The 19,363-nt window shown below is 44.2% G+C and overlaps 3 protein-coding genes across 7 annotated transcripts; 2 read left to right on the top strand and 1 right to left on the bottom strand.

The window, feature by feature from the left end:
* The first annotated feature begins 1,549 nt into the window (after positions 1 to 1,549).
* On the top strand, positions 1,550 to 6,898 carry fzr1b (fizzy/cell division cycle 20 related 1b). 2 transcript variants are annotated; one of them, XM_027156814.2, is made up of 15 exons: positions 1,550 to 2,255; positions 2,399 to 2,527; positions 2,633 to 2,734; positions 2,819 to 2,882; positions 3,064 to 3,191; positions 3,272 to 3,354; positions 3,465 to 3,570; positions 5,000 to 5,077; positions 5,166 to 5,231; positions 5,382 to 5,484; positions 5,574 to 5,755; positions 5,851 to 6,084; positions 6,181 to 6,285; positions 6,371 to 6,463; positions 6,566 to 6,898. In XM_027156814.2, exons 2-15 carry the CDS (start codon positions 2,453 to 2,455, stop codon positions 6,605 to 6,607), a joined length of 1,461 nt encoding a protein of 486 aa, XP_027012615.1. In that variant the 5' UTR covers positions 1,550 to 2,255; positions 2,399 to 2,452; the 3' UTR covers positions 6,608 to 6,898. The 2 variants fall into 2 exon arrangements, with proteins under 2 accessions (XP_027012615.1, XP_027012616.1); XM_027156815.2 differs by having other exon boundaries at positions 1,550 to 1,734.
* On the bottom strand, positions 6,872 to 14,519 carry ipo13a (importin 13a). 3 transcript variants are annotated; one of them, XM_027156811.2, is made up of 21 exons: positions 14,297 to 14,519; positions 12,652 to 12,777; positions 11,747 to 12,357; positions 11,512 to 11,652; positions 11,253 to 11,394; positions 10,967 to 11,133; positions 10,751 to 10,877; positions 10,472 to 10,619; positions 10,185 to 10,366; positions 10,039 to 10,065; positions 9,821 to 9,955; positions 9,315 to 9,452; positions 9,131 to 9,211; positions 8,904 to 9,041; positions 8,721 to 8,817; positions 8,579 to 8,631; positions 8,410 to 8,476; positions 8,253 to 8,311; positions 8,063 to 8,152; positions 7,680 to 7,895; positions 6,872 to 7,325 (listed from the first exon to the last, which is right to left on the bottom strand). In XM_027156811.2, the coding sequence occupies exons 1-20, from the start codon at positions 14,345 to 14,347 to the stop codon at positions 7,695 to 7,697; spliced, it is 2,781 nt and encodes a 926-aa protein (XP_027012612.2). In that variant the 5' UTR covers positions 14,348 to 14,519; the 3' UTR covers positions 6,872 to 7,325; positions 7,680 to 7,694. The 3 variants fall into 3 exon arrangements, with proteins under 3 accessions (XP_027012612.2, XP_027012611.2, XP_027012613.2); XM_027156810.2 differs by having other exon boundaries at positions 7,714 to 7,895; positions 14,297 to 14,518; XM_027156812.2 differs by lacking the exon at positions 14,297 to 14,519 and adding an exon at positions 13,753 to 13,942 and having other exon boundaries at positions 7,714 to 7,895.
* Positions 14,520 to 14,994: 475 nt separating this feature from the next.
* Positions 14,995 to 19,117, top strand: si:ch73-344o19.1 (serine-rich adhesin for platelets). Of its 2 annotated transcripts, XM_027156817.2 has the most exons (6): positions 14,997 to 15,226; positions 15,834 to 16,010; positions 16,710 to 16,850; positions 17,044 to 17,295; positions 17,385 to 17,545; positions 18,377 to 19,111. In XM_027156817.2, exons 1-6 carry the CDS (start codon positions 15,175 to 15,177, stop codon positions 18,419 to 18,421), a joined length of 828 nt encoding a protein of 275 aa, XP_027012618.2. In that variant the 5' UTR covers positions 14,997 to 15,174; the 3' UTR covers positions 18,422 to 19,111. The 2 variants fall into 2 exon arrangements, with proteins under 2 accessions (XP_027012620.2, XP_027012618.2); XM_027156819.2 differs by lacking the exon at positions 17,385 to 17,545 and having other exon boundaries at positions 14,995 to 15,226; positions 18,377 to 19,117.
* The last annotated feature ends 246 nt before the right edge of the window (positions 19,118 to 19,363 follow it).

Here is a 19,363-nt window from a genome sequence, read left to right on the forward strand (position 1 = left end):
ACAACATGACTGTTTTATTGTTTTGTGTTTTATTGTTTTTTTTTTTCTCCTGTGGGATGAAACAGCGACCTCCGACCATCGTCGTTAATGATTCCTAGAAATCAGTCATTTCCCCCTGCTGTGCCTCGGGGTGGTTCATCTCTGCTGCATCTCAGCCCAGACAAGCCTGGACTCATCCATGTATGTCTCACACACAGAGACAAGAAACTGATTAGACACAAGTCCAACTGACGGATTAAAATTAAAGCGATGAATACATACGATACCTTGTAGTGAATTAAAATAGAATACGTTATTTGTCATTGTACAGTCGTACAATTATTAATTACACGGATGAATGAGTATTTTTGCAAAAAAAAAAAAAAAACAGCAACAAAAAACCCATAGAAATCATTATAATTTCTTTACATTTTTTTTGTTACCAACGTATCTATATTTCTCCCGTCTTTACTTATTGATGTTATTTCTGAAGTAAAAAAGAAAGTAAAATCATATGTGATATTTAATTCATTTTGAAAATAAAAAGTGAAAAATAAATAAATAAATATATATATATATATATATATATATATATATATATATATATATACACACACACACACACACAGTACAGACCAAAAGTTTGGACACACCTTCCAAAAGTTTGGACATACCACCTTTTCAACAGGACAATGACCCCACACACACCTCCAGGCTGTGTGTAAGGGCTATTTGACCATGAAGGAGAGTGATGGGGTGCTGTGCCAGATGACCTGGCCTCCACAGTCACCGGACCTGCACCCAATCGAGATGGTTTGGGGTGAGCTGTACCGCAGAGTGAAGGCAAAAGGGCCAACAAGTGCTAAGCATCTCTGGGAACTCCTTCAAGACTGTTGGAAGACCATTTCAGGTAACTACCTCTTGAAGATCATCAAGAGAATGCCAAGAGTGTGCAAAGCAGTAATCAAAGCGAAAGGTGGCTAGTTTGAAGAACCTACAATATGACATATTTTCAGTTGTTTCACACTTTTTTGTCATGTACGTATATAATTCCACATGTGTTAATTCATGGTTTTGATGCCTTCAGTGTGAAACTACAATTTTCATAGTCATGAAAATAAAGAAAACTCTTTGAATGAGAAGGTGTATTATATTATATATATTATATAAATTATATATTAATTATTAATTATATATATATAATTCATTTTGAAAATAAAAAAATTGAATATATATATAATTTATATTATAATATAAATATATATAAATTGAATTTAATATATATATATAAAATTTCTATTTTCAAAATGAATTAAATTTCACATATAATATTATTTTCTTTGTTTAATTATTTTATATATATATTTCAAAATTAAATACCCGAAATGTAGGGTGAAATAGTTAAATAAGAACAAAACAATAATAATTAGTATTAGAGCGCCCCCTTCAGGTACCTTTATTAAATTTGCTTCACAAGCACTCCGTTTGTTTCCCTACCCGCATTCGGGTCAATCTACAACTTGATCCAGCGGCAGGAGGCGTGTCTTTCGGAATAGAGGTGTGTTAAAAAAAAGCGTCGCAGCTGATTGCTCCGCCATCTTGACAGAAACGTAAACATTCAGTCTCACATTCGGTCTGCGTGGAATCTGTCCACAGCTCAATAAAAGGGTTGTTTCCTGAGCTTCTGTCAGTACATAGCATCTTTAAAAAAAATGCTAACTGAGAGGTCGGATACTGAAGTGTGCAGCTAAACAGGTAAGTTTGGCTACACTTAGCTAGCTGGAGCAGGAAGGTAGCTGATGTTGAACCCTCTAGCTTAGCACCTGGCTTCACCTAAGCATCATGTCAGCTTTTATTTTACAGCCAGCACTGATTAAACAGGTAGTCTGTAGTGTTATGGAGAGCTAGACTGCAAAAGTCAAGGTGGTTTTTCCTTTCTCAGGTAAGGGGCTAATGCTAATGCTAATCGTGTGAGTAAAGTGTCAGGTAGCCTCCATGGCAACTGTGTAAACTGTGTCCTGTTAGTGTCGGATAAACACCTGCAGTGTAAACAAGCAGTTCAGAGAGTTCACAGTGTGAAGACCTTTTAGAGGTGAGTGAGGCAGCTTCTAGGGCTAGATGGATGGATGGATGGATGGACACCACTGGAGACAAATAGACTGCTGCTGAGAAAGGTGAAGAGACACAAGAGAGATTCAGATGAACACCTTTAGAAAGGAGGAAGATCTGCCTTGTTGGAGAAACAAACACGCTGAGAGCCAGATGAACACCTGCAGGTTAAGATGGACATGTTCAAGAACATTGTAGCTGCACTGAATGAAATTTTTTTTTAGAGACAAGCACATTTAGAACCACTGAGCACTTTAGAATATTTAAGGATTTAACTTTTTTTTTTTTCTTTTTCTTCCTGTCCGTCCAGGGATGGAAGAGGTGGGCGGCCCCGCGAGCGCAGACTGAGGCAAAGACAGCGGAAATGGACCAGGACTATGAGAGACGACTCCTCAGGCAGATCAACCACCAGAACCTGTCCAACGGTCACGTGTCCAAGGTTGGGGAGTTTTTACAGATTATCATGAGTCATAATAAAAAGATGATGCGTCTCAGAAGAGATCCGTGTTTCATGCTTGTGTGTTATTTTTTTCCCCCTGCACAGTCTGGCTTTGCCTCATGCAGTCCAGTCAGTGTTAAGTCAGGCGACAGGTTCATACCTACTCGTGCAGGAAGCAACTGGAGCATCAACTTCCATTATGCCAACGTATGTCACGTTCGTTAGTTAAGCATCGAGCTTTTGTTTTTCCCTTGGTGTGCCACCTCACCTACTGATTTATTGACTTTGCAGGAAAACTGCTGGTCACCTAACCAGAATCAGCGCTCAAAAGACGCCAGTACTGACAGTGGAAAGGGTAAGGTTCATGTTTTGGTGTTCTTCATCAGATCTTATCTGTGCTTAAGTTATGATACAGTTATGCTTTTAAGATGAATATAGGGCAGGTTTTATACTAGACATCCATTGTACGATACATTTGGCTCAGTTAATCCAGACTCTTCATTGTATGGAGGTCACTAATCCATATATCCGTGCAGACACAGTGGCCTATGCTGCTCTGCTGCGGAACGAGCTCCTGGGTGCGGGCATCGAGACTGTACCCGACCCTCACACAGACGACCGACGGCATGCCATCCTCTCACAGGACATACACAGCCTGTTCAGGGTGAGGTTGTGTGTTTGCTTATCAATCTGGCCAACTTGTAGGCAAAAGTAGCATGATTTCTTTTTTTGTGTCTCTTTTAGTACACGATTCACACAAAGAGAGTGCCTTTTGACAGCGGCAATGAGATCTCTCCATATTCCCTCTCTCCTCTCAGCAACAAAAGGTAGTCAGAGGCATGTTTATCATTTCCTCTCACACACACTGCTTCTTCTTCACATGTCCATATGGGTCTCAGTATTTCGTGTGTGTGTGTGTTTGTCTCTCTCCCTCCAGCCACAAGCTGTTGCGGTCACCGCGAAAGCCGGCACGAAAGATCTCCAAAATTCCCTTCAAAGTTTTGGATGCACCGGAGCTGCAGGATGACTTCTATCTCAATCTGGTACGCGCTTCTATTTTCGTCTGTTTAATAATAATGTACCAAATATTTGCTCTTAAAATGTCTATTTTTAAGTAAGAGGCCATGCCTCCTTCACTGAGTGACAGGTTTAGAAGCCATGCCTCCTTCACTCAGACTAACAGGTTTAGAAGCCACGCCTCCTTCACTCAGACTGACAGGTTTAGAAGCCACACCTCCATCACACAGACTGACAGGTTTAGAAGCCATACCTCCTTCACTCAGACTAACAGGTTTAGAAGCCATGCCTCCTTCACTCAGACTGACATGTTTAGAAGCCATGCCTCCTTCACTCAGACTGACATGTTTAGAAGCCACACCTCCTTCACTCAGACTAACAGGTTTAGAAGCCACGCCTCCTTCACTCAGACTGGCAGGTTTAGAAGCCACACCTCCATCACACAGACTGACAGGTTTAGAAGCCACACCTCCTTTACTCAAACTGGCAGGTTTAGAAGCCACACCTCCATCACTCAGACTGACAGGTTTAGAAGCCACACCTCCATCACACAGACTGACAGGTTTAGAAGCCACACCTCCTTTACTCAAACTGGCAGGTTTAGAAGCCACACCTCCATCACACAGACTGACATGTTTAGAAGCCACACCTCCTTCACTCAGATAGACAGGTTTAGAAGCCATGCCTCCTTCACTCAGATAGACAGGTTTAGAAGCCATGCCTCCTTCACTCAGACTGACAGGTTTAGAAGCCACGCCTCCTTCACTCAGACTGACAGGTTTAGAAGCCACGCCTCCTTCACTCAGACTGACAGGTTTAGAACCCACACCTCCATCACACAGACTGACAGGTTTAGAACCCACACCTCCTTTACTCAAACTGGCAGGTTTAGAAGCCACACCTCCTTTACTCAAACTGGCAGGTTTAGAACCCACACCTCCATCACACAGACTGACAGGTTTAGAAGCCACACTTCCTTCACTCAGACTGACAGGTTTAGAAGCCACACCTCCTTCACTCAGACTGACAGGTTTAGAAGCCACACTTTACTGAGGTAGACAAACGTAAGAGCCATGCTTCTTTCACTTGACTGGGCTCCATTCTGATTTAAATGATTTATATGTGTATACTAACAGGATGTATCCTATGTTTATTTTTAAGTCTGCTACAATTGTCATACTCAGTTGGGAATCATGGCTATAATCAGGATAAAATGTATTTAATGTATATTAGAAGAGGCATTTCCAGTTGGTTAGGTTGTTGGTGTTGCTGTCCTTGGTGCTGAAATGAAGCTTCAACACCAAATAATCCACAAAATTTCTGCACCAAACCGATGCATCTTCTGGCTCAGAGTCGTGTTTTATGTGTATTTTAGGATGTGCACGACTTTCAGATTAGATCCAGGTCCGCTGCATTAGAAAGATCAACATTTGAAGCCTCGTGTGTCTTTAACAGGTAGACTGGTCAGCTGGGAACCTGCTCAGTGTTGGTCTCGGTGCTTGTGTGTATCTATGGAGTGCCTGTACCAGTCAGGTGTGTAAAACAAAAAACAATGTAGTAGATCATTTTTGGTCTGCTGACTTATCAGCCAGTGATCGCTGTGTTTAATTTTTGTTCACAGGTGACGAGGTTGTGTGATTTGTCAGTGGACGGAGACTCTGTGACTTCAGTCTGCTGGAATGAGAGGGTGAGCTCTCACTTGTGTTTTAGCATGACACGTTATTACTTAACAATTTCTCTATAGAAACGTAAGAATTTTAGAACTATGTAGCCGACTGTGTTTAACGTCTTACAGTCCGCGAGCACGTAATAAGTCACTCTGTTTTGTGTTCTTTAGGGAAGCTTGGTCGCTGTTGGAACCCACAAAGGTTTTGTGCAGATATGGGACGCAGCCGGAGGGAGGAAGCTAACCAGCCTGGAAGGTCACTCGGCTCGAGTCGGTTCGTACCGACACTTTCCTTTGATCGGACGAGTTATGGTTGTGTGTGCAAATTGATCAGTAACGTAGTTTGCCGTGTTGTTTTGTCAGGAGCTTTGGCGTGGAACGGCGAGCAGCTTTCCTCGGGCAGCAGGGACAGGGTGATTCTGCAGAGGGACGTCCGAGCGCCGCCTGCCGCCGAGAGGAGGTTACAGGGACACAGGCAGGAAGTCTGTGGCCTTAAGTGGTCTCCTGACCACCAGCATCTCGCATCCGGAGGCAACGACAACAAGGTGAGGATGCAGCGTGAGCGTGGCTGATAAAGACAGTCGTACTGAAAACATCACGTCATACCTGGTATAACAGAATGCTCTGGTGCCTTGTGTAGCTGCTGGTGTGGAACAGCTCGAGCCTGGTGCCCGTGCAGCAGTACAGCGAGCACTTAGCAGCGGTGAAGGCCATCGCCTGGTCGCCCCATCAGCACGGCCTCTTGGCGTCCGGAGGAGGCACGGCTGACCGCTGCCTGCGCTTCTGGAACACACTCACAGGACAGGCGCTGCAGAGCACAGACACCGGCTCACAGGTCTGCAACTTGGCCTGGTCAAAACACGCCAACGAGCTGGTAAGAAAACTCCCTCTCACACACACACACACAAAGTTCTGTTAGACAACATGGTGTAATTTAGAACATACTGAACACCTTACTGGTGTCTTGCAGGTCAGCACACACGGCTACTCACAAAACCAGATCCTGGTGTGGAAATATCCTTCCCTCACACAGGTGGCCAAGCTGACCGGACATTCGTACCGCGTGCTTTACTTGGTAAACAGGAACTTTACCTACCTTAAAAGCCGAGCGTGATAACGAATCTGTTTAATCACGTGTGATTTTAAACCGTCTTCACCAGGCTGTGTCTCCAGACGGAGAAGCTATAGTGACAGGAGCAGGAGATGAGACACTCAGGTTCTGGAACGTCTTCAGTAAAACACGCTGCACTAAGGTTAGACACGTATTTTAGTACATAACCAGCTGTAGGTTTCTCACGTTGTGGTGCATTATGGGTAACACTTAAACGCCCAATGTTCTTGTACTGCCGTTTCAGGAATCCAAGTCAGTGTTGAATCTGTTCACCAGGATACGGTAGTGACCGAGGCAAGAGGAGGGACATGCGAGAGAACCCGACGCCTCTTCCGGCGTCTTTGTCTGTTTATGTTAGCGCACCGACTTTCTTATTACTGTATTATGTGAAAATCCAGAAAGATGTGGTGTATTGTAAGTAGAGAGAAACTGTTTATCTATACGTCCTGTCGGAACGGCGGTCCGTCCGTCACCATATTTTCGCCATTTTGCAGACGGGATCTCGTTTATCCGACAGATCGCCGTACGGAAATAAACACACTGCTGCAGATTCTCTGTTAGTAGTTTATGAAAACTCGTTAGTTCTTTTTATGGTGTTGTGATGAATTAACACGATGGTACTTTTACAACAAACGTAAAACCTTTTAAAGCTAACATTAATACTGTCTTGTCTGTGCACTGAAACACACCAAACCTGGGACGATGCCCGTGACCTGTGAAGGCGTTTAAAAAAAAAAAGCAACAAAAAACTACACAATAGAATAATAAAATTAGACAAAAAACCATGACCTCGTGACACTGGAAGTCTGTAAAAATGGGATTTTCCCTCCCAGACGTTTTGTCTCTTCGTGTTTGATCCCACAAGTGTCTAAAATGTTCAGACGGGTGTCCGGAAAGCGAAGGCTGTTCAGTACTCCGTGGTATCCTCTGCTCCCTGTAGACCCCGACACAACAGGCAGAACTCCTTCGCAATTTCCCTCATCTTCCACTTACTCGCTTGTTCCCTGAGGAGGAAAAACAGAGCCGTGAGCTTCGATACAAGACCCTGCCTCTGAGACTTTCGTTTAAAGCTTGTCATCCAAATCCATGGAATGTATAAATTTCTGTGAAACCTAACATGCTGCTGCAAATCTTTACCACCCACTGATCTAAAGTGACTCTTTCTGAGGTTCGTTTCTCACACTTAAGGGCTCGTCAGTGGCAGCTACGGCCTTCTGCTCGTTAGCCTGTCAAACTAATTTACCTCTGTGAAACTTCCTCTTAGGCTCTATGAGGTGTGAACTCGAAAGTTTCCGCTATCACCGACCCGCTAATGGGTGAAAATAGATTCCTGTATTGTGAGTCGATATTAGACTCACAATATCGATAACGAATCAAATCCCAGAGCAACACCTTAGGATCTGCTGGCAGAAGTGATCCTTGTGCTCCGGAGTGATTAAGGCGCAGGGGAAGGCGTCAGACTGCAGGGCGTCTCTCAACCGAGTCACGAGCAAGCTGGGACAGTGGAGACTGATGGAGAACAGAACCTCAGCCAGGTGCTCCAGCAAGCCCAGGGGAGCCTGGATACAGATAGCCTACACACATACACACACAGAGTTCCAGTGTCAGTCTCTCATAAATCTATGGCAAAGCAGTGAGAATACAAAGAGGTGCTGGTGAGAAAACGACTGTCTGTAAGTGTTTCGATGCTGATTAACGGTTGGTGAATTGCAGTGCGGTATAACAGGAATAAAGCTCTGACCTCCAGTAGGGTCTGAAGAAGCAGCAGGCCGTCCTCCTGCAGCACGTCTCGGACAGCAGGGACGTCCTCGCAGTGAGACATCAGCTCTGTCTGAGCAGCACAGCAAACAGGAGAATGAGGGGAAACTAATGTCTAGTGCTCGTGACGATTTTCGTTTCACCTCAGGGATTTTGAGGAAAAGCAGACTTACGAACAGCGCACACGTGGACTTGAGAGTCGGAGCCTCGGGGAATTTCAAAGCTAAAATCCCTGCGTAAAAAGAAGAGGAAAAACACACCGTGACGCTTCTGTGCATGGTTTTCTTTTTGTTCTTTATCTGATATGCACTACACTACATGGGCTCTCACCACAGTAGAAGACCACTCTGATGTCCAGACCCTCGGAGCCGTACAGATCCGGCTTCCTTTTCAGAACCTGTAAAACGGGGAAACGGTTTAAAAGGAGCTTCAAACATTTATACTTACGATCCAACTAACCCCTGAATGTTCTCTAGAGTAAAGAGTAAAACATCTCGACCTGCGCATGAAGCTTCATAAAGGACTCGACCACATCAGGATGGTCTCTAGCACCTGCAACATCACACACACACACTTGGTCTACATTGCCTTTGAGTTCGGAGTCACTTTTTTAACATCAGCGCGTGAACACGATCCTTTACCGTGCTGAAAAACCGACATGGTTACGTTGGTGACGAGCTCCAGAACCGCAGCGACCGACGAGACGTGTTCCTTCTCACAGGCGAATACGTGAAGCAGCTATAAAAGAGCGAAGAGATTGAACGGTTAGCATAACGCCGTGTAGAGGATCTCCATCGCTGTGGAAACACACATTCCCGTTCCACCTGCTGTATGAGATCCAAAGCAGAGGCTTGTGGGTAGCGGCTGTACAGCTGACTGATCAGCTCACAAAGCTGAGCTACGAGAGGAGCAAAATCACCACCGAGGATCTTCAGACTTCTCTCAAAAACAGCACATGAGGCCTGCGAAGAAGCAAAAGCAGTAAGACAAAGTAAGAATTTTGTTTTGGGAAGTTTTCCCAAGGCGGACGGAATATTTTTGCGTTTCTTACCTCCACGACTTCGGTGTCTTTCAGCCACTTGCTCAGAAATGTCTGGATGAGAGGAAACACTTGACGTAGCACGACTACGACCTGAAACATTAATGAATCATGTTTAAACAGCTAGGTGTCGATAACGTGCTAATCCGTCTACGCTCGACTCCTGAGAGCGTGAGAAAATACACGAGAATTTTACCGGATTGTTGTGAGCAGCAAATCGACGACCTTTAACCCTGTCCGGTCCGTCGGCGTGCGTGCTCGTGTCGAGAGTGGAGAAGAGGCTGGAGATCAGACCCAGAACCTGAAGTGAGGAGTGTTTAGTGGCAGGAGAGGGCTGTGAATTTAAAGCAAAGGACAGAAAAACACGACTAGCGTTAAAGTTAATCCTACTGACGTCACTCGAGTTAAGGGAAAGACGTCAAAATAACGTGACGTGACTGTAAGGGATAAGGATCGGCATGTCCACACGACAGACATCTAATAATCTGGAGGCTCTAATAAGAGATTGATATCGTGAGTTCACCGTTGCTAGGCAACTGTACCGGAAATGAATCGGACAGCCAACGCGCAGAAATTTCTACACGGGACATTTTAATAGACAAATATTGGCTGAATCTTGAACTCTTTCAATATGTTTAGAAATTCCACAAGTTAGGTGATTAGTAAAAACAAAGTGCAGGAAGGTGCTGGCTTGATTCGTACCGCCTGATTGGCCAGTTGCTCCAGGTCCTGGATATGAGGCGAGAGGAGAGAAAGCAATTTGTCTTGAATCTCGTCATCCGGCATGGCGGAGAGTAAAAATCCCAGAGCCTGCATCAGCCACGTGCTCTGAGGGCTCTGGAAGGGAAAAGACGTGTTCGGGTTAACGATCCTGATATAAATCGCACCAGGAATGTCGTGTAGAGGAGACGGTTTCTGACCTTGTGGGTCCTCTTAATGAGTGCGTCCTAAAAAACAGAAAAGAGAAAAACACAGGTTCGGTGTGTAACCATAATCTTGGAAATAAAAGCTTTCATACCGCACACTAAACTGAAGCTTTCATACCGCACACGAGTCTGGAGCGTACCTGTGAGGATGCCAGGATGTCGTTGGCGTGAGGGTAAAGGTGATGCCTGCACTCGCGGCAGATCCTCTTCAGCGTGGAGACGGCGGGCACGGAGAGGTCAGCGTCTGACAGGGCAGGCAGGACAACGCGCAGGACAGCAGGCACCATGACCGGGTGATCGGCCAACCACTCGGCCAGCGAGCCTATAAAACACACACAAGATCTTTATTACATATACGAGTGCTGCTCTGATGCCTGGATGCTCCGTTTCTGACAGCATCTGTTACTTATCGTGGTTTCTGCTGTACCTAGCGTGAACATGACTGTCTCTGTGAGCTGGATGTTGTTGGATGAGATGAGGGGGATGAGACCGATCAGTCCGGGAATCACGTCTGAGTAACTGACGTCCACCGTGTCAGCGATGGACTGGAAACCGAACAGCAGAGCCTCTACATCCTCCACACAGACAGAGACAGAGACATAAGATGGCAGTAACGATGGACTGTTTTTATTTTCTGTGATTGATAGATTTAATAAAGTATATTTTAGTGTGGAGGAAAGTCTAAAGCCCTAAATGAGATACTGACCTGCCACAGGGAGGAGTGTATGTGTGTCGGGTCGGTCAGCAACACTCCCAGTTTGTCGTACAGTTTGCGCAGCAGTTCGGGGCCCAAAAGCTCATACACACACATCAGAGTGTCCGAGATGTCGACTCTGCAACGTGGTAAACGCTATTCACACGGTGCCTCCGACTCATCAGATCACACGTGCCGTTAAACACTGATAACAAACGCTGTACTCACCTGTATGTTCTGAACTGTTCCTTGTCATCAGAAGTCCACGAGGCGTAGTCGTGCTCGTCGGGAAAGCGGGCCTTGTGCAGCAGAACGTCGACCAGCTGGAAGTAAATGGGTCTGTAGAGCTGCAAATAAAAGGTCTGCTTCTCCGTATCCAGTGACATGATGTCATCCTGTAAGAAAACAAGCATCTCTCTGAGTCTATAGATGGCTACAGGTTCAAATACGGTACACAGACTACAAGAATGACTTATAGGTGGTCGAAAATCTACCTTCCGACGTCCTTCCCTACCTGCAGCGTGTACCAGAATGTGAGGGTCAGTGAGCTGGAAGTCTCGTCCACCGGGTAGTGACCAGGAATCGCAGTGCATGACAGAATCATACCGACCAGCGCCTGGAAACCCTGCCAGTGTCCGATCTGTTCCAGCAATGTTCTGAGAGAGAGAGAGAGAGAGAGAGAACCAGAGAGTTAGTGATAATTTCCCTGACACTTATCTGCGCTTCAAGAAGCTATGGAAGAATCTACGTGCTCTTCAAGGTCTGAGTGCAACCTGCAGTGAGTTTCGCTGAGAGCAACGACAACGCGACAGATCCCGTGAGACGTCTCCATGTCTCTGTCCTGCACCGCCCTCTTCAGCTGCTCCTGGAGCTCCAGCACACAGGGCAACAACTTCACCAGACCGTCTGCAGACCTACACACAAAAACAAACAAACAAAAAAAACGTGTCAGAGCCAGTGTGTTTTTAATTGCTTGATATTACTAGAACATAAGTCTTTGGCCCCTACCTCTGCCAGTCAGTCACCGAGAGAGCACCGACGACACTCTCCACAGCCGTGTCAAAAAGCTCAGGCACTTTAAGAAGCTCTAAGCTATCTTTCACCACTCCTTCGATCTGTCCCAAATCAATGCCGAGTGGGAGCCAGGACGGCAGGCAGCGCAGCGCTCGCTCCTTCACGCCACAGGCCGAGCCTTCGCACCTCAGCAGCTCCCTCAACAATGGGCACAACAAGGTCCACTCTTGCGCCAGGGCAGTTTGAAGCCTGGCACGGTTCCCTGATGTGAACTTCCTGCTCAGGAGTTCCTCAGGCAATACAGTGAGCACCTCTAACAGGGCCAGGTGCTGACTGGCTGCTTCAGCTGTACCATCTGCGCTCTGGAAGGCTTGGAGGAGATCAGGCACAGCGCTGGGCCAGGAGTCAAGGAGCGTGCGAAGGATCAAAGAAGCCAGGGCCACGCAGAGCCGAGTCAGCACCATCTTGGGCCCGAGGGCGAAGTGGCACACGTGGGAGACGAGCTGAGATTGAAGAGACTCGCGAAGCTCAGGACTGAGGTCATGCCAGTTGCTGGAGATCTTGCCGTGCAGTGTGCTGGCACCAAAAAACTGGATCTCGGGCACCTGCTCGGGTGAAAATCATTTGACTTCTTGGTGGAAAGTAAAATACGAGAGCTACAATATATTTTATGACTGTTACCATTTCTCTTGCCTTGATCAAGAGACAATTAACAAATGTTTAGCCGAATGAAATAAACAACCAGGCAACTAAAATATAGACATCTAACCTGTTGGAGACGGAATAAATTCATTGTGACTTTAATGAAGACGGACACACCGCGGTGTCCTTGACTGCTCAGATGTATTGTATACCCAAATTGAACTGTATCCAAACTCACTGTAACTTTTGTAACCAACCTTGTCCGGGCTCAGCAGCGCCCAGCAGAAGTGCCAAGCCTGCGGCGACACTTGAGCCTGCGCCAGCCACTTCTGGGCCACGTCTTTCCGCACCATATCCGGATCATAGTACAGCTGCTGAAGAGCCTGCAGGAGAAACGAATGTGAGGAAGAATTTCAAGACCCGTGTCCCCAAACCTCCTAACCGAGATTCGTGAGTACGTACGCCATAATACAGGCGTTAATACAGGCGTTAATACAGGTGTAACTGAGAGACTGCGTAGGAAATCAATCAACACCTTCTGAAAAGACGGAACTGAGAATCCATGTACATTTCTTTATACAGAGGGACGACAGTCACCACACAACACATGCTGCCGGTTATTATTAGCATCACAGAGCTTTCCTTAGATCCTTAAATATCAGATTACTTTTCTACACCCTCAGACTGCTATTCTGACCTCAGCTCATTATCATGCACTAGATCAGACTGCATACATGTACATACATCTGTAATAAACAGTTATTTTTTAGTCTCTGTCTCTCTCTCTGTCACACACTCTCTCTGACTCTCTATCTCTGTCTCTCTCTGACTCACTCTCTCTGTCTCTCTGTCTCCCTCTCGCTCTCTGACTCTCTCACACTCTCTCTGTCTCTCTCTTCTCTTTGACTCTCTCTGTCACACACTCTCTCTCTGTCTCTCTCTCTGTCTCCCTCTCGCTCTCTGAATCTCTCTCTCCCTCTATCTCTGCCTGTCTCTCTCCCTATCTCTCTTCTCTGACTCTCTCTCTCTCTGTCACACACTCTCTCTGTGTGTGTCTCTCTCCCTCTATCTCCCTCTCTCTCTATTTCTTTTCCTCTTAGTAAAAAAATTACAATTTACTTATCGAATTAATGTCAAAACAGACTGCTGAACCCAGATCAGGTCACTTACACAACATTTAACTATTCGCCTTTAATTTATTAATTGTTCTTTAATTAAAAAGAAGACTAAAATTGAGAAGAAGGGGAAAAAACAGTCGTTTCATAAATCCGAGTTTTCTCATAAGAGTTCTTCGTTGTTTATTTTCTGTTTAGCTAAATGCTAATTTTGTTGTTTGTTTATTTTGTTGTTTTATTCACCTCATGTTACATTCGCACTTTCAGGAAACTTTGGTTTCAACTACGTTTCAAAAGTACAATTAAAATAAAATAAAATAAAAAGAGATTAAACTACTTTGTGCACCAAGTTAGCACCGTGCTAACTCAAATAAATAAACTAATAAGTTAGCCGTGAAAGCTAACGAAAACAAATAGATATATTTACTGTTACTCGCCATACAGGAGGGCTGTGTTCCAAATAGCGCCACACAGCCTACACTAGTAGACTCCGTATGCAGTAATAAGCGCACTTCCTAGTGCACCATGAATAAAGTCAAACAGTATTTGGACAAGGTGTCACTTTGACACCACAGAACACAAGGAATCGTTTATATATATATATATATATATATATATATATAAATATATATATATAAATATATATATATATATATATATATAAATGCCGACATCATAAATCGCAGGTTTATCAGGAGTGTTAGAGTAAAGACACATTTGACACGTTTTAACACTTATTTGTTAATAATATTTGTATGAAAGTGAATAAATCATTCATGTCTCCTACCCTCTCTACTGCCTCCACTGTAAACTCGGTGTGTTCAGAGGAAACTGACATTATTGCAGGTAACAGAAATGAACTGTAATGATATATTTTACCCAGGCAGCTTACATAGTGTGTGCCACAACTGATTTAACACGCAAAAAGGGTCTAAGAGAGGCGTGTGTCCCCCAGTCAGTGCTACTGTGTACAGTCTCAGTGTAGTCACAGCTCATGGGGTGTGTTCCAATCCACACCGAGTGCACTACTCCCTACAGTGCGCGAGCGCTGATGTGTGTGTGGGGGGGGTGACGTCATCACATATGTATTGGGACGTAAACGTTTCTGTGCCACGTGGGTTGAAGTATTTATTTACGCAATAAGGTGTATTTTAAAATCGACCATCAAAGGTTTCACGGATTGTAGATGTGATGAGCTGAAGATTTATTTTAGCTGTTTGTGTGTACATAAATAAACAGATATTCCAGATAATAATGATAAATGTTTAAGTATAAATGTGTGTAAGGCAAAAGATTATCTGATCTAGTGTGTAGTGTGTATAAGTCAGTGTCGGACTCTCTCTCTCTCTCTCTCTCTCTCTCTCTCTCTCTCTCTCTCTCTCTCTCTCTCTCTCTCTCTCTCTCTCTCTCTGTGTGTGTCTCTGTCTCTCTCTCTCTGTGTGTGTGTGTGTGTGTGTGTGTGTGTGTGTGTGTCCTCTCTGCCCCCCCCCCCCTTTCCCTCCCTCTGACACACACACCATCATTCCGACGCACACGTGGGTGTGTGGTCTGACATATCTCTCTCTCGGTGATAAAGCCACACACACACGCACGATCGGATATATTTTTAGAGATGATGATCAAAGTGTAAGATCGCAAAGAACATCAGAAATTCTGGAGTGAATTATGGCTGCACTTGTGCGTGTGGTGTGGAGTGTCGCCCTCCTGATAAAAACAGGTAAGAGCTTTCATCATCATCTAAAATAGGACTGTTTTCTGGCTCAGAGATAAAAAAAAAAAAAAGCTATTAAATGCTCAGGGTTTTTGTAACTCTGTCCATATATATAATTCATCTGTTCACTTTTCTTTCCGTCTCTCAGTTTATACACCGTGTCTGTCTGGGGTTTGTCACTAATTAAGGTTCAGAATTTCACTTCCAGAGCTGTTAATGAGCTCCTCAACGTGAGAACTTCAACCTGACACTTGGATTAGAAATCCGTACCACACGCTTGAGTTTCTTCAATAATAATGAACACAGCCTAGTGCTGAATATTTATCAGTCTGTCGTTGAATAAAGATTTGTGTCTATTTTTTATGCCTAGATGCAAAAACAATTAATAACCAAGCTAATTAACCACCAAGCATTTTTGCATCGCTTCCCACCCATCCTTACCAGGGGTGGCAATAATTTTCATCCGTATATTATTCCTTTGCTTTGTTGGTCCCTCTGCACTTCTGTAGCAGTTAAAGGTCATGACTGCTTTGTACACACGTCCAAAGCACCTCTAGTTGAACCTGGACTCTCATGAAGCTTATCAGAATTTTTTTATTGTTCTCCCTTCAAGCCGAGTCTTCTGCATCCATTCCAGTCGCATCCACCGTGTCTCCAAATGACGCTGTTGACCTCTTGGTGGCCTTGAGGACGACGGACCCCAAAGAGCCCATTAAGATGGACTTCTCTCGTCCCCCATCTGCACCACAGCAGATCAGCAGCACTAGCACGGATAGAGACAAAGCCCGAGGTGAGACTGAAGTAATTCTTGACATGTAGTGACAGTCTGTAAAGCAGCTTCGCAGAAATTCGTATGGATGTTTAGATCCAAAACGAGAGGCCTTCTGAGACAACATGAGGACCCAGACACAAAAGAAAATCCAGGGCACAAGCCTGGGATGAATATCAGGACAGGACAGGACAAAATATCAGTATCCAGGTGAAATTATTTACTTAAGCAAGTGCAAGACTTTTAGAAGTTTAGAGCAAAAAAAAATGACCAGAAGGATTCAGACAGGAAAAGAAGGCAAGATGAGCCACAGCCTCAGGATCACATGCTGACACGACGTTCGAAGATCTGACACATACAGTAGAACGATCGTATAAAGACTTTCACAGCTCAGTACCAGGCACACCAGCTCCTAAGGGTTGACCCAATATATATTTCATTTTCAGCTTCATTAGCAACTGAAACACATTTTATGGCAAACAAGCATTAATAAGTGCTTTACGAGTTCTGGGAGCTCAACAATCTCTCAGGTTTCTAAATACTGCAGGCTGGAAACTGGGCTATATTTAGCACTGATAGATGTATCTCACTCTAGGTTTAGAGTCAAAGTGATGTAAGAGGTTCTCATCTTACAACGCATGATGATGCTTTGAAATCATTTTGCTTTGCAGAATCACACCTATCTAATAGGGAACTGCTTCCAAATTTTATTCTCTCTAGATGCATCCGCCTCCTCGACTCAAGCGTACGCAAAGATCACTGCTTCTGAAGATCCCGACACAGACGCTAACATCAGGACGGACATTGTTTGGCCTCAAGAAAGCGTCGCTAGTCCTAGTATATCAACAAATGCAACAGAAGGTATCATTCTTATACTCGTCTTCCAGGTCCTCTTTTCTGTTTGGGCTTCACCAACTCTTCTTCATGCTGAGGAACAACTGGTGAATTTTGGCATCTGTGTCTCGTTATATTTAAACCCTAATTGAGACAAGATGTTATAGATCGATGTTCATTTCTTGATACAAGTCTATTTTTTTTCTTCATTTGTATGTAGGTTATTTAGATATCACTCCTCCCCTCATTCCACTGAGGAGCACCACCTTTACACCAGGATCACCCATTCCTTCATCTAACAAGCTCAGTGAAGAACATCAAAACTCTTCTCAATCCACCACCTCTGAGACGATCCCAACAATTCCACCTTCTATTCCACTTTCTTCTCTGAAAGACTTGATCACCGGATCTGCTTCTTTGGAGAAAGAGAACAATCAGGATGGACCATCAGAACTAGATGTCGGAGATGAAGGTACGTGGAGACATAATCCTAGAGTTATAGTTGAGTATTCCCTTTAGCATGCATCACACTCCATGCTGTTTCCATTTCCACCCATTCAGACTCAGACAAAGTGTCGTCTCCTTCACCATTGGATCCTTTGCTTGCCGGCCTGATCTCCATCTTCATCATTAGCACAGCTCTGCTCTCCATCATACTCTTCCTTAAATTTCGCCAACAAAGCAGTCATCCTGAATTCCACAGGCTGCAAGACCTTCCCATGGTGAGCCTCATTACAATGCTTTCATCAGTTATAGCAGCGTAAAGATGTCAATGAGCCGAGAAGATCTTCTCTAGGGTTTGTATTTACATTCGGCTGAAGTTTTTATACAGAGATGTTTTGTAGTACAAACAGACCAAGATTTACCCGAACCCGATGTGCATAATTTATTATTTCTAAAAAAAGAAAAATCCGACCCGAGACAAACCCGAAAAAAGCCACATGGCGTCAGACACACATCACCAGACACATGTCGCAAGCGGTCTTGGCAAACAGAGGAGATGTTGGAAAAGGACTCGAGTCGATGCACACACACGAGATACAGAAGTCTTCTCGGGTCCGTTCGGTAAAAACACATTCGTTTTAAATTACCCGAGACCCGGGCCGCTATTATTATACCCGACCCGTGTCCGAGGCACACGTGAAACTTTTAGACCCGAACCCGCTCGTGTCTCGGGTCGGACCTGGGGTTTTCGGATCTAAGTGGACCCGTGAAGACCTCTAGTTTGTAGTCAACACCAGGAGGAAAGTGGATGGAATACAGCAATGGGATAATGTAGGAGAACATGGATCGTGCTGGCATTCTGTATCGGATGCAGAGGTATGATGCTGTGCCAGGAAATTTCCTCCATGAACCAACTGCTGTAATCCTGTCTCGAGATCTTGATTTTTTTGGAGTCTCGTTAGCAACCAAAGCAGGTAATGACGACCGCTTAGAGCCACGTTGTGATGTTCTGATCTGAGGGTTCTCCTGGTAATAATACCATATTATTATTGTTTTTATTATTATTTTATTACCAAATCTTTATTCTTATTATTAATTATTTCCTACAGGATGATCTCTTAGAGGATACGCCATTGTCAAGATATTCGTATTAACGAGGGTCCTGAAACCAGGCTGATGGAACTGCTTATGGCGACACATCATGGGAACCGAACCAGCTTGAACATTTTATGAAGAACATAAGACTGAACAGACATCACCGTTACAGAGACTTCGTTGCTTGTTTTCGCCTGACTTCTTACCGAAACGTGTCTGTTAAGTGATGATGAAGGAAATCTCTAGTCATTATGATCTTTTTTTTTATTTTGTTCTCTTCGAACCTGAACACGAGATGAATCAAAGTCAGTAGTTTAACATCTCAATAGCAAACAGCTTTATGTGTGAAATTGGTCTGTAACTAAGTACTGACACTTTAAGTACTACTGAATTAATATCGGATTTAGCTGCGAATTACATTTTTAGATGCTTTTTTTTGTGAATACTTAAAATTTTAAGTTTTAAGATTTTGTAGGATGAATGTTTTTGTCCTTATTAATATATTAATAACAATGTACTCAGTGTTGTTACCTGTAAATAAAATCATTTTGGTTTTAAAGCTAAATATGTTGTTGTAGTATGAATGTGTTTTTTTTAATCACATGCTTTGTTGAGTTATACGGAGAACGACAACGTAAACGTGTCTCTCTCTCTCTCTCTCTCTGTGTCTCTCTCTTTCCCTCTTTCTCTCTCTCTCTCTCTGTGTGTGTGTCTCTCTCTCTCTCTGTGTCTCTCTCTCTCTCCCTCTATCTGTGTATCTCTTTCCCTCTCTGTCTCTCACTCTCTTTTCCTCTCTGTGTCTCTCTCTCTCTTTCCCTTTGTGTGTCTCTCTCTTTTCCTCTCTCTCTCTTTCCCTCACTCTCTGTGTCTCTCTCTGTGTCTCTTTCCCTCTCTCTCTCTCTCTGTCTGTCTCTTTCCCTCTCTGTCTCTCTCTCTCTTTCCCTCTGTGTGTGTGTCTCTCTCTCTCTCTTTTGATGTACTTAAGTAGGACGCTAAAAAAG

This window comes from Tachysurus fulvidraco, chromosome 1 (assembly GCF_022655615.1).
Source record: "Tachysurus fulvidraco isolate hzauxx_2018 chromosome 1, HZAU_PFXX_2.0, whole genome shotgun sequence".
Taxonomy (NCBI): Eukaryota; Metazoa; Chordata; class Actinopteri; order Siluriformes; family Bagridae; genus Tachysurus; species Tachysurus fulvidraco.

Bases quoted from the DNA above. Each gene is read 5' to 3' on its own strand.
- fzr1b (XM_027156814.2), top strand. From the start codon at position 2,453: ATGGACCAGGACTATGAGAGACGACTCCTCAGGCAGATCAACCACCAG. The intron at 5,078-5,165 runs GTGTGTAAAACA...TTTTGTTCACAG, and splicing joins GGAGTGCCTGTACCAGTCAG to GTGACGAGGTTGTGTGATTT. The intron at 5,232-5,381 runs GTGAGCTCTCAC...TGTGTTCTTTAG, and splicing joins CAGTCTGCTGGAATGAGAGG to GGAAGCTTGGTCGCTGTTGG.
- ipo13a (XM_027156810.2), bottom strand. From the start codon at position 14,347: ATGTCAGTTTCCTCTGAACACACCGAGTTTACAGTGGAGGCAGTAGAG. The intron at 12,358-12,651 runs GTTGGTTACAAA...TCACCCGAGCAG, and splicing joins CGCTGCTGAGCCCGGACAAG to GTGCCCGAGATCCAGTTTTT. The intron at 9,453-9,820 runs GTACGAATCAAG...TTAAATTCACAG, and splicing joins AGCAACTGGCCAATCAGGCG to CCCTCTCCTGCCACTAAACA.
- si:ch73-344o19.1 (XM_027156817.2), top strand. From the start codon at position 15,175: ATGGCTGCACTTGTGCGTGTGGTGTGGAGTGTCGCCCTCCTGATAAAA. The intron at 17,296-17,384 runs GTACGTGGAGAC...CCACCCATTCAG, and splicing joins ACTAGATGTCGGAGATGAAG to ACTCAGACAAAGTGTCGTCT. The intron at 17,546-18,376 runs GTGAGCCTCATT...TATTTCCTACAG, and splicing joins GGCTGCAAGACCTTCCCATG to GATGATCTCTTAGAGGATAC.